The sequence below is a fragment of the Lampetra planeri genome, chromosome 4 (genome assembly GCF_965212315.1).
Source record: "Lampetra planeri chromosome 4, kcLamPlan1.2.h2, whole genome shotgun sequence".
Lineage (NCBI taxonomy): Eukaryota > Metazoa > Chordata > Hyperoartia > Petromyzontiformes > Petromyzontidae > Lampetra > Lampetra planeri.
In genome coordinates, this window is record NC_136110.1 from 31,816,501 (window position 1) to 31,833,904 (window position 17,404).

General features: G+C 47.7%; 1 protein-coding gene across 4 annotated transcripts; it reads left to right on the forward strand.

Moving 5' to 3' along the window:
• The first annotated feature begins 1,384 nt into the window (after positions 1-1,384).
• LOC144717956 (uncharacterized) lies at positions 1,385-15,824 on the forward strand. 4 transcript variants are annotated; one of them, XM_078593795.1, is made up of 17 exons: positions 1,385-1,687; positions 2,216-2,385; positions 2,926-3,012; positions 3,740-3,890; positions 4,542-4,703; positions 4,939-5,048; positions 5,123-5,216; positions 6,095-6,150; positions 6,633-6,724; positions 7,598-7,706; positions 8,093-8,263; positions 8,714-8,784; positions 9,360-9,527; positions 9,792-9,910; positions 12,312-12,513; positions 13,312-13,626; positions 14,514-15,824. In XM_078593795.1, exons 2-17 carry the CDS (start codon positions 2,233-2,235, stop codon positions 14,713-14,715), a joined length of 2,262 nt encoding a protein of 753 aa, XP_078449921.1. In that variant the 5' UTR covers positions 1,385-1,687; positions 2,216-2,232; the 3' UTR covers positions 14,716-15,824. The 4 variants fall into 4 exon arrangements, with proteins under 4 accessions (XP_078449921.1, XP_078449922.1, XP_078449920.1 ...); XM_078593794.1 differs by having other exon boundaries at positions 1,386-1,687; positions 2,223-2,385; XM_078593797.1 differs by having other exon boundaries at positions 1,386-1,687; positions 2,223-2,385; positions 6,122-6,150.
• The last annotated feature ends 1,580 nt before the right edge of the window (positions 15,825-17,404 follow it).

The following is a 17,404-nucleotide window of genomic DNA, read 5'->3' on the forward strand; positions in this document are numbered from 1 at the left end:
ACCAGTGCTTGCCCACAAATACCTGGAAGTTCACCTTTTCAAGCGAAGCCTGACTGCTGCTGATGAGACACTGGATGTAGGAAACCACTCCAGTTTTGTTTTGTGTTCAACCAAATGCTACAAGAGGCCATGTGGCCCATGGGATGTACGTTGAACTTCTTTTGCACCGCACGCAGCCAATCGTGCAATTCGGAGGTGCGGGAGAAGATACTATTGTGTTGTGTACGTGGAGGGATGGATATGAAGCTGTCTATACCAATTGGTCTCTTCTCTAATATACTACAAACGATGGTGGCCCAAGGTCGATTCTAGGCCACGGCTATAACGTCGCCTTCGAGTGATATCCATACCTGTCAACCCCTTATCAGTGCCCTACTTTATTACAGACCAACTCAGACCTTATTGGTCACCCCGTGCCCTTATAAATCTCAACGTTCATTCAACAAAGTCCCATCAACAGGGAGAAACACAAACTGATACACTTTTTTTGATTGAAAGCTTTCGTGACTTCAGGGATTCATATTCTTGGTTAATTCGGTTAAGTCACGTAGAAGGGAAACAATAAAATAATAAAACAATAAAATTCTCACGTTTCGACTGCGACTTTTTTAAAATTTTCTTGCTGTTGTTTTCACACCTGATGATGATTGCTTGTGTTGCAGTCGAAACGTCGTGCGAATTTTATTGTTTATTATTTTTATTATTTTATTGTTTCCCTTGTACGTGACTTTACCGAAAGAACCAAGAATATAAATACACATTTGTTTTTGCCCGTATTGAAACGGCTGTAACGCCGTATGCACCTGAAAAATAAATTTCCTTGTACAAGAATACGGGGTAAACCGTTGACAACTATGGATATGTGAATGGTGAAGTATGGTCAATCATTTATTCAAACTCTTTGGTTTTTTCGGTAAAGTCACGTAGGTGAAACAATCAATAAAATAAAGTAAATGAAAACACGACATTTCGGAGGCAACACAAGCTTCCTTCATCAAAACCAAAGAGTATGGTTAATCAATTGGCGAGGGAGGCTTAAAGTGTCAACCCCCATCCACGACTGCAAGGATACTCTTAGGTTTTTTTCGGTAGAGTCACGTAGGTAAAAACAAATAATAGAAATAGTAATATTACTACGTCTATTATTATTATTTTATTAAAAATATTAATATTATTATTTATTATAAAAATATTATATTAGTATTTATTTAAAATAAATAATAAGATAAATTATATAATTTCTATTATTTTTATTATTTATTTTTACCTACGTGACTTTACCGAAAAAACCTAAGATTACCCCCATCCACGATTTCGGCGCCATTTTTCCCGCCATTTTTCCTCTCCACCGAGTGACGCACGAATCGAATCGAACAACATCGATTATTGCGCTCGCGATTAATCGAATCGTAGTATCGTGCAATGGTTCTTGTTGACGATTCGTGCTCTGAAGTCACAAGGGTGGCAACTTTAATTCGTGACGATGATTTAATCGAAATGTCGCGAGGCGGGTAATCGCTGTAGGTTCTTGCACGTTGCGGTTGGGACTTGGGAGTTCATGCGTGAAGGGGTTCAGGTGCAAGGGGGTTACTTTGTGAGGTGTTCATGTGTAAGGGGGTTGTGGTGTGAGGTAAATCAGCTGTGGATGAGTTCAAGTTCGTCGGAGTTCGGGTGGATGATCATTGAGGTAAATCAGTTCAGGTGTTGATCGTGAGTGAGATAAGGTGCGTGGGAGTTAAGGTGTGAGGAAGTTCACGTGTCAGGGGGTTCAGGTAAGATAGAGTTCCGGTGCAAGAGAGTTCAGGTGAGAGGGAGTTAACGTGTCAGGGGGTTCAGGTGTGAGGGAGTTCACGTGTCAGGGGGTTCAGGTGTGAGGGAGTTCACGTGTCAGGGGGTTCAGGTGAGAGGGGGTTCACGTGTCAGGGGGTTCAGGTGTGAGGGAGTTCAGGTGTGAGGGAGTTCAGGTGTCAGGGAGTTCACGTGCCAGGGGGTTCAGGTGAGAGGGGGTTCAGGTGAGAGAGTTCAGGTGTGAGAGAGTTCACGTGTCGGGGGGTTCAGGTGAGGGGGGGTTCAGGTGAGAGAGTTCAGGTGTGAGGGACTTAACGTGTCAGGGAGTTGAGGTACGACAAGGTGCAGCTGCGAGAGAGTTCACGTGTGATGTCAATCTGTCGTGAGCGAGTTCAAGGTCATCGTTGACTCTGGGTGACCTTGGGAGTGTGCAGTGAGCCAGCCATGTTCCCGCACCCCGGCTCCAGGCAGCTTCTCCCAGTCGACGAGGAGCCGCGTGGTTCGGCCAATGACCCCGACCTCGACCCCGACCGCCTCGGCCGGAGATTCCTCAGCCGCTTTGCCAAGATGACCGGGTCAAGAGGGCAGCAATTGGCGGTGAGGGGAGCGTGCAGAGGTCGAGGGTCAGTGTGGAGGTGAAGGAGGTCAGCGTGGGCGAATTTGGGGTCAGTGGAAGTCGCTGTGGAACAGGGGGTCAAGCGAAGAGTCGGGTCAGCGCGTAACAGAATCTGAATATTTCGTATCGTGTCAACCCATAGGGTTTATTCCGTATTATTGTGCGGGGAAATTGAGTTTTCAGGTCCATGCAGCGTGACAGCCGTTTTAATAGGGACAAAACATTGTGTTTTGTGTCTAGTTGTTTGTGTTTCTCCTTTGTGATGCCACTTTGTAGCATGAACGTTGAGATTTATAAGGGCACGGGGGGTGACCATTGAGGTCTAAATTGGTCTGTAATAAGGTGGGCACTGATAAGGGGTTGACAGGTATGATATTTATACTGGAGGAATCCGATGAGCTATTAAGCTCTTTTTTCCACATATGTCCAGTAAGAGGCGGGCCAGAAGGTTACGGGAGGTCAGTGTGGGGAATTGGGATCAGTGAACGATCACCACTGCTGCTGTTCCTAACCTCATACAGGACGAGCTGGGAGACCTGGAGCTACTGCTGAGGAGGGGAGCTGACGTCAACTACATCGACAGACACGGGCAGACCGCCCTGCACGAGGTGAGAGCACAAACACAAAGATCCCCCGTATAGCCTGATCAGACTGTTGGGGAAAGTGCTGTAAGCGAGCACCTATGTAGGCCGGCACGGCACACGAGGGGGTGCACATACACACAACAACAACAACAACCGCCATTCGCCACTAAGTGGCGGTGACGTCACCACGACGCTTGTGCCAGGCCATGTGCACCATGAGGCCACATGAAGTGTCGAACGCCCGCTGGCAGGAGGTCACAGGGCAGACCCAGGTGCCACGGGTCGACTGACTGAGATGACCGAGATGAATGGCTGATGCACCACCCGTGCCCCCTACTGTGCCAACTTTTACAACACACACACACTCACCCGCCATCATCACAACAATATCACGACGTTAAAGCACACACACACTCAGCCGCAACCATCATCATCACGGCGTGAACTTTCTGAAAATGTCACTCATATCAGACAGAAAGGAGAGTGCAGCCTGGAAACACACAAGACTGTAATCGTAAGACGAGTCTTTTCTCTGTCGCGCCTTGCATGTCACATAAATTGGTGGTCGTGTGACCCGATGGGGGTCATAATTTTACCACAGTTCTATGAGCAGTATACTGCACTGAGTGGTGTGCCGCACTGAGAGTGGGGTGTTGCATACACACGAGTGGTCACGCTGCATGAGTGGTGTGCTGCACTGTGAGCGGTGTGCTACACTGAGTGGTGGTGCCGCACACGCACATGTGTTCAGGCCGCGGGGATGTGCAGCGTGGACGTGGTGCGGTTCCTGGTGGAGCGGGGAGCCCACGTGAATCGTGTTGACCACCACGGGTGCCGCCCACTGCACGTGGCTGCCGCCGCGGATCAGGCGGACATTGTTAACTTTCTCATGGACGCGGCCGGTAGCGTTGTGCAACTCACACGCCAGTGACGATTCTATGGGAGTCCCTGGGGGGTTGTACCCCTATAAAGAACAGTAATGCCCCCACCCCCCACCCAACTATGTACCGCACATTCAGAGCCAGCTCGTCAGAGTGGCTGAGCAGGCACTTGAGGTGAAGGTAAAGAGGTTATCACGGCTGTTGCCGTTGATGCCACCCGCGCTTCTTAATCCCTTATGCCAGATCTCACAGCTGCTGCTGACCGTCAAGATCTCCTCTTAACGTCTCATCCTTCGGAGGGAGTTTTCAATCCCACCCAATAATATTGCCCCTAAATGCGTCCGATCTTCCCAGATCTTGGTTAATCCTGGTTAGAAGTTGGTGACCACAGTGGCTTCCCAGCAGATAATATGTTGAGTGTTACCCCCCTAATTTTTGTGGATTTTCTCTGGGCATGCCTGATGTGGCGGTTAGTTACGGCAGTACTAAATGTGATTAGATTTGTGGTGGTGCTAGTTGTGATGAAAGGTGTTGTGCTAGGTGTGATGACAATTGTACGGTGCAAGTTGTGGTAGTTTATGATGGTTGTTGTGGTGGTGCTAGCCAAGGGGTGGTGCTAGTTGTTGGTAGTGAGCGTTGTATTATTGTTGGTTGTGCCATGTCTGTGTGCAGCGCTCGTAGAGGCGCAGAACGAGGGCGAGCTGCAGACAGCGGTGCACTACGCGGCGCGCCACGATGCGATCTCTTCCTTGCGGAGTCTGGCCGACCGTGGTGCTGACGTGCATGCGCGCGACTACCAGAACCGCACGCCGCTCCACGTGGCCATCAGCCATGGTCCGCAGATGGTTGTGGTGGTGCTAGTTTTGGTTGCGTTAGCCATGGTGGTGCTAGTTGTGGAAATGCATGTTGTCTTATCGTTCCTTATGTTATGTCTATGTGAAACACCAAATTGTGAGCATTCATCTGATAACTTTGAGGTTTCTGCGGCTGTGCACCATCGCTGGACGAGCGTCGGTGTCAGGCCACCACCATCTTCTTCAGAGGCCCTTGTTTGTCCCCAATCCCTCAGGCAGCAAGCGAGCGGTGCAGCTACTGTTTGAACTGAAGGCAGACGTCAGTGCACAAGACGACTCGGGGCAGAGCTGCCTCGTCCTGCTCATCTGCAAGATGCCCTCGCTGGTGAGGATCCTCGCACTGGGCGCCAGTGAGGCAGCGACGGTGCGAGGGGGTTAACGCTGTGGGTTGTCGGACAGGCACTGCAGGCGCTGGACCAGCTCCAGGTGGACGACAGAGCAAACTGCAGCCAGCTCTTCTACCTGCAACGGCTAGAGCCCGGCCCGACGGCAGGTGAGATGACCCTGCGATGCACGCACACGGGGCTCTACCGTGCTCATTCTCACGCTCGCTTCCTTTTCACATGGCATAAATATCCTACATTCTGACACACCGCAACCAATATATATCTTGCTATGGCTGTAACTGCCTACTCCAGTCTACAACGACCTGGAAAATATTCAGTGTACACATATTCATGAGGCGAACTGATATTCTTGAACGGGGGACACAAATAATATTTGTGTTTTAGCCTACTCACTTTATGATGGAAAATGCACTCTTTAATGTCACTAAGCTGCACAAATGTCTTCTCAGTGCAACACAGTCACAAAAATACACAAGGCGTGTATTTATCAATAGGTACACGACTCAAACTTACAATTGAAATCCTGCCTGCGCTGCCCTCTGCAGGCATATACGTACAAGGCTGTGATTATTATAAGGCTGCTTATGTCATTTCAAACATTCAACAAAGAGTAGGAGTTTCGTTTTCAGGAAAGCCTTACTTTGGGTGTCTGGCCAATCCCTTGTGAGTATTTGCATTGTGTGTGGAGGGGACTCGAGTGCTTCAGGGCACCCTGTTTCCAAAGCACGCGTGTGTGCATATGTAGACACATATGCACGCACGTGTGCCATTCACCACGTTGCCTCATGTACAGCCTCGATTATCGCCGCCCGGCTAAAAAGTTATATTTTTTCGGTCGACCTGACTTTGCTCATGGTATATCCGAATCCGCAGTGTAATGAACCAAATTATGTCGGGATTGTACTGTACGGTATTCGTTTCTGGAGGAATAAATATTCCAGGGGAACGTATATTATCTGACATCAGCTCAGTGCAGTGAATCCTGCCCCACCTGGCCACCTCATTTCCGGTTTCCTCCTGCCAGATCGCACTCTTTGTGTTCTCATTTCAGACATCGATGGTGGCTCAGTGCACAGCCCGGTGAGTGATGCTGCCAATCCCGTCTGTGTGAGGCTGTGTTCAATGCTTAGGTGGGAAAATTTTCCTAACTTAGAGCTTAATAGGACTATCACATACCTTTGGCAAGCCAGATATTAATACACACACCTTGTTCACTTCTGTCACTGCAAGAGGTTCTTGTTTTAAACTTCTGTCAGAGAACCTGGGATACGTACAGGTCGTTGGGTCAGTGCAGGTTGGTGAAGTTGGGCAGCATAGATCTGGAAGCATAGAATCACGGTACAGCAATATATTTTGATGCTTTGCCTTCTACTGCCCACCACATAGCCCCGCAAACCCATATGGCTTTCTGTGCTGGTTGCCTATTCAAATGCTATCCAGGCTCAACTCTGCTTAGTTTCCCAAGATGTGAGGCCATTGGGCCTAAACCGGATTATTTGGTCATTGGTCGTGTTGTGTCGGAGTTTCTTCATCCTGTGTGTTGTGGCCGCGTGTTTGTGCAGCTGGAGTTGATGGTGGTGTACCGCTTGCACGAGCACATCTTACACCCTGTGGTGCGCCAGCTCATAGACATAAAGTGGAGCGCCTATGGGCGGTGAGTGAAAAACACTCCAGTTGAATATAGAGATACCCATAACAGAGACACGACTTGAATATACTCTACTCGAAAAGAACATCGTTGGATATATGCTTTACAACTAAGGGAGAAAGCCTCAATGTCTGTCATGGGTGAGACACGGTAACTTTTGGAAAGATGATCCGAGAAAATGATATTTCAGTATAAAGTTGTGCGTGCGGCTGTTCAGGATTTATGAAATATAGAAAACTGGCCGAATTGTTCAGAGGTTTACCCAAAACTACGAAAAAAACGGAACTTAATGGATTCGCCTTTCTGGACAAAGTGCGCACCTCCTTTCGCCGTCCACTCCCAATGATGTCATTAAGTGTGACCTCATCTCATTATGCAGCTGGATACATAATGTTATTATCGCTAATTGGATACTTCCGAGGACAGACGCATGTTGCAAGTGTCACAGAATCCATGCGCATGCATTCCTTGCAGTATTTACTGTACATTTGACAGTCACCAATGAAACAAAGGAAAATCTAAGGCACTCCTGCGGTGATTTTACAGCATAGTCAGCAAGCGGATACCTCAGAAATGATGTTGACTATGCAACTGCTGTGGGAACTGGCATAAGGAAGAAAGCAATGGTACGGTGTGATGGCATTGACAGTGATGCTCATAATGACCTCCATAACTTGGACTTCAATTTCTCACTTTGCTATCCCAAGGTGCTGCCTCTGGGGGCGGGAGGTGAGCAGGGGGTGGAGCTCTGTTGCTCACGAGTAGGAGCCCGTGCACCCAATGGTCTCCCCATATATTTGCCATTGGAGACTGGTTGCCACTGCTTGTGATGACCACAATCTGGAGGCATCGCTGTGAAGGGCCCTCTTTGTTTTCCAGGAGGAACTCTTGGCTTCTGCTTGGCATGAACCTCTTTTTCATTGTGTCCTGGGTCGCGCTGATGGTGTCGGTGCCCTGGGAGGTGCGGCACATTTACACATTCCCAGGGGTAAGAGCTGCTGGCGCCCATCCCCTTAAGCAAGCAGAGGTGACATACATGCCATGGTTGAGGGGATTTTACACTGCCAGATATCGTGTAGACTTGAAATACTGGGCTCCGACATGTCCACTTTCTTAACAAAGCCCTGTTATTTCCATGAAGACCAAAGTTAGCCCATATACTTCTTGTAATTGATATGCTTTTTTATGGTTACATTTAAAACGACTTATTTTACATAAACCTTCTTACGCTACTGTATTCTTTACCCTAATCTGGCTGCTAATTCAGTCCTGGAACTGCCAGCTCAGAGGCCTCTTCACCCACAGTGAGCCGTGCAGATGAGTTAGCTGCGTGAGAGCTGACACGCGGCGCCGTGACGTTTGCGCGTGCGCTAGGACGCATGGCGGGTGGTGCTGGCCATCGTGTGCCTTGCGCAGCTCTTCTACTTCATCGTGGATGAGCTGCGCGAAATCGCTCAGTCCAAGGCGGCGCTGAAGCGCTGGCGCACCCAGCAGCGCCAGCAGTTGGCGTGGGACTTCATTTACTGCCACCCTCGCTGGCCTGAGGTGAGAGGTCCGTTCTCACAAAAAATAAGCAGGCAATACATCGCCTTCACATATCTGTCAGCTGCACGCTCTTCAGAGAATGCACAATTTCAGCAGCATTGGATCAATACAAGCCATCAGTATACAGGGTGGTCCGTTTATAGATACCATAACGTATTTTTCTTTGCATTTTTAATCGAACCTGTGTCACTGGATTTGCGATACAATTTGTTAATCGGTTTGATTTGTGGTACCGCATACCCAAATGTACCATGTCACCATCCTATTTTACATCACGGGAAGCCAAGAAGAATTTTACCACGAAGACAGCACAGCGTGTTGGGAACGGGAGTAATGTAATGCGGACAACCTATGCGAGTGAACGGTCTGCGCTGGAGGCGGAGCAGCTGCGACTGGTGGCACTTGCTGATCCCGGTTCCTGGTGCTTCTGTGTGGGACGTGCACCCTCAGGAAGCCTTGCACTTGCGGGCGGAGCTGGAGGAGGTCGAAAAGAAAAGGCACTTCTACTTGCTGGACTTGTGGTAAGGTCAGCCCCAGCCAAACTCTCCCAGTAAGCCAAGGTGAAGAAGATGACCACCTGTGTCTGCACACGTCATGTGTCTGTGTGTGGTGTGTATGTCTTTGGTGTTGGCGCTTTGAAAACAATGTGTGGCATTGGTGTTCCCTACCGACCCTGCACGCCTGGCCTGTAGTCAGCCTTATGGAGTCTGTGTGCTTTTGCACGTTCATGTTGATAAGTACGTGAAAAAGTTAACTCACAAGACCTGAGCTTATTCCGTGTCCTGTTAGCGAACCTTCAACACTTCACCTGGCCTAGCATCACATATACTGACACAAGCGTCATGGTGATGTTAACGCCACTTTGATGTGAATAGTGGTTGTCGTATGTGTGTGTGCATATGTAACCTGGGTTCAAATACTCAATTAGCCCAGCTAAGTTGCTTGCTGTGACGGATACATTTTACAGGCCGTTTCAAAATGGTAGTCATGTGGTTGTGGGTCATGAAATGAAGTCGCGGATCATATCCGCCCCATGGGGCCGAGATTCCCCACGATGCTTGCGGGCGGAGCTGGAGGAGGTGTGTGTGCACGGCAGGAACATCCTTGACTGGCTGACATACGCCATGCTGTTGGTCGTGTTCATCACCCACCTGGCGGACGTGGTGAGACACAGTGAAAAGGTGGCCTACGTGCACCTGCAGCTCGTGGCCATCACCGTCGTTCCTCTCTGGCTGCGCAACATGAAGCACCTTCGCACCTTCCGGTAGTCGCAGCGTTTATCGCCAACAGCATTATCGCTCTTAAATACTTCCAAGGAGAAACGCGTGTTGGAAAGCGTTGAGGGATCCATGAATACGCAAATATTGTTCTCCTTGTTACTTGTATCTTCATTGATACGGCTAGAGTCTGCCTGTATATATGTACGTTGAACTTCTATCGCGCCATACATAGCCAACCGTGCTAATCGGAGGTGCGCGGATGGACAACAAACTAAACACTGTCTTGGTGCCGTTGTTGACATGGTCAGGGTGCTGGGCACATTGATTGTGAGCCTGGGAGAGATGTCAGGCCAGGTGGTGCGGTTCGTATTCCTCCTGGGAGAGTTCTACGTCTCCTTCTTCTTCTCCTTCTGGCTCGTGTTTGGTGGTGAGGTGTCCCACCCAACACGGCGATCCCAACACCCTCCAGCTTCCGGCCATACTGAGAGCCGCCGCACACCACGCTAACCCACCTCGAACCACAGCACGCTACATTTCACCATGTCACACCATCCTCACGCCCAGCCATGGCAAAGCACACCATACCACGTCACACCGCACTGCACCACACCATGGCACATCACTTCACACTGCTCCACAGCACACTTTATCATGCCACGCCATACCGTGCCACAGCATGCCATGTGACAACACCACACCATGCTCTGCCACACCATGCCATGTAGCGCCACACTATGCTCGTGTAGCTTGGCCCTGCATTAATGTGAGGGTGGCAGTGGTGTGGTTGGATTTCTGGCGCCATCTATATAATAGGCAGCTCATCTGTACACATACATGTTTTGATGGCGAACTTTTCCTTGACGGATGAATATATTTCAGCGAATAACACTGAAAGCTTATAATATGTAGTTTACGTGAAAAAGTCTGAATTTGTGAAAATAATTTACCTTCGGTCCTAAAGTTCACCTCAGTGGCCCAGGGGCTGCTTAGCTGCTCTACCATTTACAATAGCTTCTTGCGTGACCTGCAACTGTTTCAAAATTATACAATGGATAGGTGTGTCATTCTGGGGAGCGTGCAGTGACAGGGGGAGCCATTGAATCTCAATGGTCTTCCTCCACTAGATCGTATAAATTGGTGAGTGTTGAGGCTCGGGCGACATAATGACTGGCAAGTGTCAAGTGAGTGGGGCGGTGACATGGCCTAGCGGTAGCGCGTCCGTCACTTGTTGTAGAGGTTCACGGTTCGAATCGGACAGGCCACCCTGGTGTATTAAACCATAACGTGAGCCATTTGATTCACAGTGGATGTAAAAGACCCTCTGACGTCATTCAGAATGAGTAGGCTATTGTGTGCCGGCGTCATGGTCCAAATTTATCTGCACATTATGCAATTAGGATTAAACGTGGCAATATTTCCACCGACTGAAACTTCTGCAGACCATGTCTCTGAACATAGTGCCTCCATGATAGCCTTGCGCTAAAAGAATGGAACGATTACCAAATTACAAAAATTATTATGATGAATGTTAAAATGGGCAGGTGAGTGCAACGTGTGTCACGTCACCCCGTTCATGGAACAGGCTGCCCTCTAGTATTTGATAGGAGGTACTGTGACAGTAAATCTTTTGCCAGATTAGACGTCAAAGTTTGTTCTTGTAACATGGATGGCAACTGCTTCTGGAAGGCTGAGACACCATCACAGATGCCTTGTGAGGCAGCACTCACACATGCTGGTGCTCCATTCTCTCTCTCTCTGAACCAATCAAATCAATCACTTCCTTCATTCAGCAAACTGCTGAGAGACATTATTTTCTTATGAATGTAGCAAAACAACATTCGGCATTTAAAGTGTAATGAACATTCTGGGGCTGTAATGATTTCACTCCTCAAGGGATTCGATACATTGTCCCGGTTTAATACATTTTTTAAAATCATATTTACCCTCTCATTTGTACTGATTGTAATTTGTTCTTTCTCTATTAGACAATTGTGTTTACTCCATGAGATTGACATTAGCATATCGTGTTCATGACTCGTATATAATCCAGGCCTTCATAGGTGCTCGATGGATCGCCCGCATCATTACATGCCTAGAACAACTTGATTGATTTCACTTCTGGACTGAGATGATCTATTTGTAACCTATTACTATATCACCCGGAATTTACTTGATCTCATCAGATGTCAGAAGCTTAGCAGGTATGAGCCTGGATAGTGCTTGGATGAGCACCCACGATGCACTCGAGGTGTCATAGGCATCTGTGGGGCTGTGCTACATTGAGGACAGCACAGAGCACTTCAACGCATCGTGCCTTCACAGCCTGCACTGACAAGCGGTCTTTTTATATATCACAGCTGCTGAGCAAAGGCCTAAAATGCCAAGCAGCCAACAACAAACATCACTTCTGAAGGTGTAATAGAACAAGCCCATTATCCATATGGGGTTGATAGAATGATTACCACTTTGTGGGGAAGTCAACAGTGGTTGTCCTATGGATATACTCATCACCACCAAATGAATTTGGAACATCCACCACTGGCTCAGGGTTGGAAACAGGAAATGAGCACCTCATTACTCATTTAAATAAATTTTAATCAAATAGATTACACTAATCAAGGTGGAATAGTGGTGAAGTGTGGTCAAATAACCCCACAATGTGAGGAGTCTCTAACCTAGCAATGAGTGGATTGACACAAGGGCTGTTACTATTGACGCGTTGGGGATGCAGGATTTGGCTGAACGCGGACGGTGCCTCCTTCTGTATTTTCCTCTCCGTGGGGCCCAGCTCCACGCTGACACGCGTGGCTCCCTGTCGGCCCGGACAGGCTCTCAGGTGGACACGTTCAAGTCGGTGCACGAGGCGCTATACACGCTGTTCCGCCTGAACGTAATCGATGATGTGGAGTACACGACCATGCACGCGCACGACTCCGTGATGACGTACCTGCTGGCGGGCACCTTCCTCAGCCTCACCGCCATCCTCTCCATCAACATCTTCATCGCCCTCATGAGCGACATCTTCACCAGGTCTTATGCTCACACTGGGCGGGAGTGAAGGTCCGGACAATTGTGGGGGCAGGGTTGGGCGGGGCAGTCAGGAAGGGCTGGTGTTGGAAATTTGGAGCGGGAGAATTGTTAATGAAGCCATCAGCGTCACTCGGTCGCCACTGGAAACACAGGCAGATCCGTTAATGTGTGTGTGAGTGTGTGTGCCACTGTGTGTGTGTGTGTCAGGCCACCCACCCCCTCGTGTGCCATACAGGCCTTCATAGGTGCTCGCTAAATACAGTTGCCCTAACCGTCTGTTAAAGGCTATATGGGAGATCTTTGTGTGTGTCAATGTGTACAAAGATCCCCCATATAGCATTTACCAGACTGTTGGGGCAACAGTCAATGGGGAATGGTTTTGTACTGTGTTTCCAACCCAGCCACCCGAGTTTGATTGACAGATGTCTGATCCGGTCCTGGGCCTCTCCTAGGTCGACTCAGACATAAATACGCACCTGGCGTGGTGTGTAAACATCAGAACTGAGGCCACAAAGACCACCGGGCCTGGTTTTGGCCACACCATCCCTTGCTCCAACATTCTGAGATGCAACTTGCATGAATGATGGCGCTATATGAAGTCACTTATTATTCTGTTAAAAGCTATAGGGGAGACCGTTGTGTGTATGTGCATGGGGAGCGGTGGCACAGCACTAAGCACAGTGTACTACAAAGACTGATTTCGATTTCGATTCTTAGCAATGGTTGGTGTCAGTGGCGCGTGATGTCTGAGACCGTCTTGGACCTCCCTACATGGTGGGAGGATGTGTGTGTGTACAGGGTAGAAGACAGCCCATCAGTGAACGTGTATGTGCAGCGTGCCAATGTGTTGCTGCAAATTGAGGGCAACCGCTACATCCGGCGCCGGCGGGACGAATTGCGCCGCCACGTGCAGCTGCACTGTGCGCCGCTGGCGGTGTATGGTATCAGCGGCGATGGGGAGGCCGCAAGACATTGGGTTGAACCACCCGACACCACGGGCCACATTGGCGAGCTGTTCGTAAGGGTGATGGCGCTCTTGAGGACCGGCGGGCCAGGCAAGCGCAAGGATGGCAATGGCGTGAGCGAGGTGGACGAAGAGACCAGCGTGGCCAGGTGACAGCACAAGCGAGACACTCGCAGTAGCAACTAGAATTCCCAGGGTAGTGCGATATATTGTACCATACGTGGTCTGCGATAAATGTATAATCTGTTTTGCTAAATATCTTTATATATTGATGATCATTGCTCAAATTTCACAAATGTATGTGAAATTTAATTATTTCACAATACTGAAAGTTATACATAAATAGCTATTGCCCATTAAATTATTTGTAAAAACTTTGCCAGAGTAATTTGTGCGTGGCGGTTATTTGACATAATTTTCCTCTGATTGCAAAGTCGCCACTATTAGAAGATCTATATCAGGCTTATATTGAGTGAAGTGCAGTTGAAGAACCTTTTAGAAGCCTTCATACTTGCAGTAAATCAAAGTACAAACACAAGACATCATCATCAAACACAATACAATTAAAATATAAAATACAATTATAAATGCATGGGAAACTGATATCGCGATAATCTTTATAGCGTGAAAATATTCATGGCAACCCTAACAACTACAACCAACACGAGCTGATTCCATTGCTGCATCTCCACGGTGGACGTCTTCTCAGCTGTATTCCCTTCTTCGGTTGCAACTCCGTTGTTGGTCTCGACCACTGGCCATCATCCCTTACAGCGACCTGTAACGCTCAAGCCCACTTACTTTTCTGAACAGTCAAACTGATGTGTTAAACCTGTGCATGTTATCTCATCCATGTGTTCCTCGTCTGTCTCTCTGTTAGTCCAAGAATGCACCTCTCCATGCTTCTTTGGAAATTATTGTATTTTCTTCAATTTACGTCGTTGATGTCCATACATCGTAGCAGGTAACACGGAGAAGACCGTGTAAAATAACACCGGAGTTCTTTGTGTCTTTGTCGCCGCGCGGGCTGTGTCAGGGAGGAGGTCCTCTCAATGCAGCAGAGCATCCGGGCACTGAGGAGGGAGCTGCAGCAGGCGACGGAGGAGCAGCAGAGCCTGCAGCAGGCCCTGCAGGATGAGCTGGAATTGATATACACCTGCCTTCAGCACCTAGGCATTACTTTTACCGGTACTAATGTAACACCTGAAAAATTTGATAATTACTTACAAGCCTCATAGAAATATGACCTACACCTTCCGTGAAACTACTGCAGGTGGGTTTCGCCTTGTACGTATGGTGGGTTTTCTCTAGGTACTTGGGTTCTTTCCCACACAAGGTGCTCCTTAAAAATGGGCAAACATCTCAATGTGAGATCTTCTTGAAAAATTCTGAAGATACGGTGTGCGGCTTTTGTGGCTATTGTTGGAATGTGCACGGTACTGAGTGGTGGTGGCTTGTGATGTGTGAATCGTACGGCATCTGAGTTTTCTCCACTGTTATTGCGGCCACATCACACACCCAAGACGATGCCCAAATGTGCAGTACCCCTAACTGTATGTAGAGAGTGAGGTAGTACCGCTCACCGTGCAATTCACTGTGCGGCTCACAACACAGCTCACCACAGCTCACCACACAGCTCACCAAACACTTCAGCGAGCAGCTCAATGGATTGCTCACCACACAGATATATGGGACCTGGGTCTGAGTCCTGCCCTCTTTGAGTTCTGTCCTCATGTAGAAAAGCAACTTCACCTGTGGGTCAGTAATGTAGCATGAATGGCACAGGCTCTGTTACAAAGAATAAAACATGGTCCTCATTTATGCATCCTGACCCCCCCCCCCCCACTGTCCTTTATAGCCTGACCCCTGAGCTCCAGCCTGTGGGCCCTGTTGCAGTTGCAATTTCTTCACATTTAGTAGATACACATGTGGGCTGGGTCGTTTTTCCTGACCTATCCAGGACCGTGTACCATCTTTGTGCCTGGTGGATGTGCCATACTTCGTTTGTCAGTGTGTTTTGTGGAAGGGGCGGCTGACTGATTTCTTTTTCAATTGCATATAAAAAAATAATATTGATCTGTTTATTGGATGGGTGACCACCATGCATAACAGCTGTTATAGGCTACTGTGGGGCTACATGCTAAGCAGCAGAGGCGAATGCAGCAAAATACTTTGACTTATTCTATAAAATAAACCTTGTTTATTAAACTTAATTACCTTAAAAACGACACCGCACATGTACTGTAACTAATCTATGACCAAATCACCTGGAATGTGCCTGATTGTCTGGTTTGCGAATTAGCCCGAGCTTGTGAGAAAATGTAAATAAAAGAAAGTGTTGTTTGCCCATGTATCTGCTCGTGACTCTGTACAATAACTTTAAGAAACATTATACATCTTCACCACAATTCTACCTATGTGAATGATATGTTTATTTTTATAGCCTAATTTACATATATTTTAATTATACAAAGATTTTGTTTAAAATATGGAGAGCCCTTTATCAATTCACTGCTGGGGTACTCTCGGACAAGTTAAGATATCACTTGCCACTGATTTTAGCCTAGGCCAAGCATCAAGCTTAGGTTGCTGAACTCATAGCGTAGTGCGCTAACCACTCTCCCCCTGTCTCTCTCACTCAGCGGGTTCACAATGGATGTGTCAGAGACACTAAGAACCTGAGTTTGACCCCGATGCACAGGTGTCTCCGTGACGGTCTTAACAAACCCTCTGAGAGAGAGTGCAGACCGAAGACTTTAACCTCGTCCCTCGTACCTCACAGCTTGCCAACCCTTTCAGTGTGAATTATGAATTTTTACGTTTTTGGTGTATCCGGCCCATCCTACCCCCATTACCCGACCATATTTCACCACGCTAATCAGTGTGGGTTGCCCAGATCCAGTTTATAATCACTTGCTACTGATGTTAGCCTTGGCCGGACCTCAAACTCATGACCGCCAGGTTAATTGCACAATGTACTAACCGCTGTGCCATTACTCCACCCAATAGCACAGTGTGATAATGGCCCCTGCTGCTCACAATGTAGCCCCACAGCTGTATGACAACCTGTTGCAAATGTCATCCCGTAATTCTAAATAAATATGCATCAGTAGACGTTTCTTGTTCTTTGATAGTGTTTTTTTTATTTTTCTCTGCCAGTGATAATGCAATGGTGCTGTTGGCATTATGCCATGGCACAAAATTCCATTTGAAACTCAACGACCAGTGCATCACCACGTGTTGGAGAATGGTCCCAGAACATAACAGAACTGCTTCTAAAATCACTTCAGTAAAGGTATTCTTTATCCAAAGGTTTTCTTTGTATGCCCTCTAAAAAGTGTGAGCCATATGCGAAATCTAAATTTTAATTTTCCAAGCTGGAATTTAGCCAAATTAAATTGCAAACTACATTTTTGTGCAATCATTGGTGACTGGGCTGAGACCGTACACTTTTCACTTGAGATCCTGTATTAATCACAGCTCAGTCTATATCTATGGGTCTCTATACAAGTTTATGGACCTCTTACGTCTACACGAGTGTGGTCTGTATGTACGTCTGTGGGTGTGTCTATGGTTGTCTGTTTATGTATTACTTTAGGTTTTTATTTGAGTCTTGGCCTGCGAATCACTGGTGATCAGGCAGAGTCCATCAATTGTCTACACTTGAGTACCTGGATTAATTAAAGCTCAGTCTGTATATCTATGGGTTTCTATGTCATTCTTAGTCTATGGATGTCTTTGTAAGTATGTGGGTGGCAATGTAAGTTTGATATTCTGAGTGTATGACTGGATGTCTATGGCTCTAATACCACAGATCTCTGTAAACGTAGGTCTGTAAGTGACTGGTGACATGGCCGAGACCACCTTGCTACAATTGAGAACGCGGTTTGATGGTCAAGTGGTGGTGCACACTCAAGCTAGAAAGCT

Coding starts and splice junctions, on each gene's coding strand:
- LOC144717956 (XM_078593795.1), top strand. CDS start 2,233: ATGTTCCCGCACCCCGGCTCCAGGCAGCTTCTCCCAGTCGACGAGGAG. Junction 6,151..6,632: donor GTGGCTCAGTGCACAGCCCG/GTGAGTGATGCT, acceptor GTGTTTGTGCAG/CTGGAGTTGATGGTGGTGTA. Junction 8,264..8,713: donor GCCACCCTCGCTGGCCTGAG/GTGAGAGGTCCG, acceptor GTGCACCCTCAG/GAAGCCTTGCACTTGCGGGC.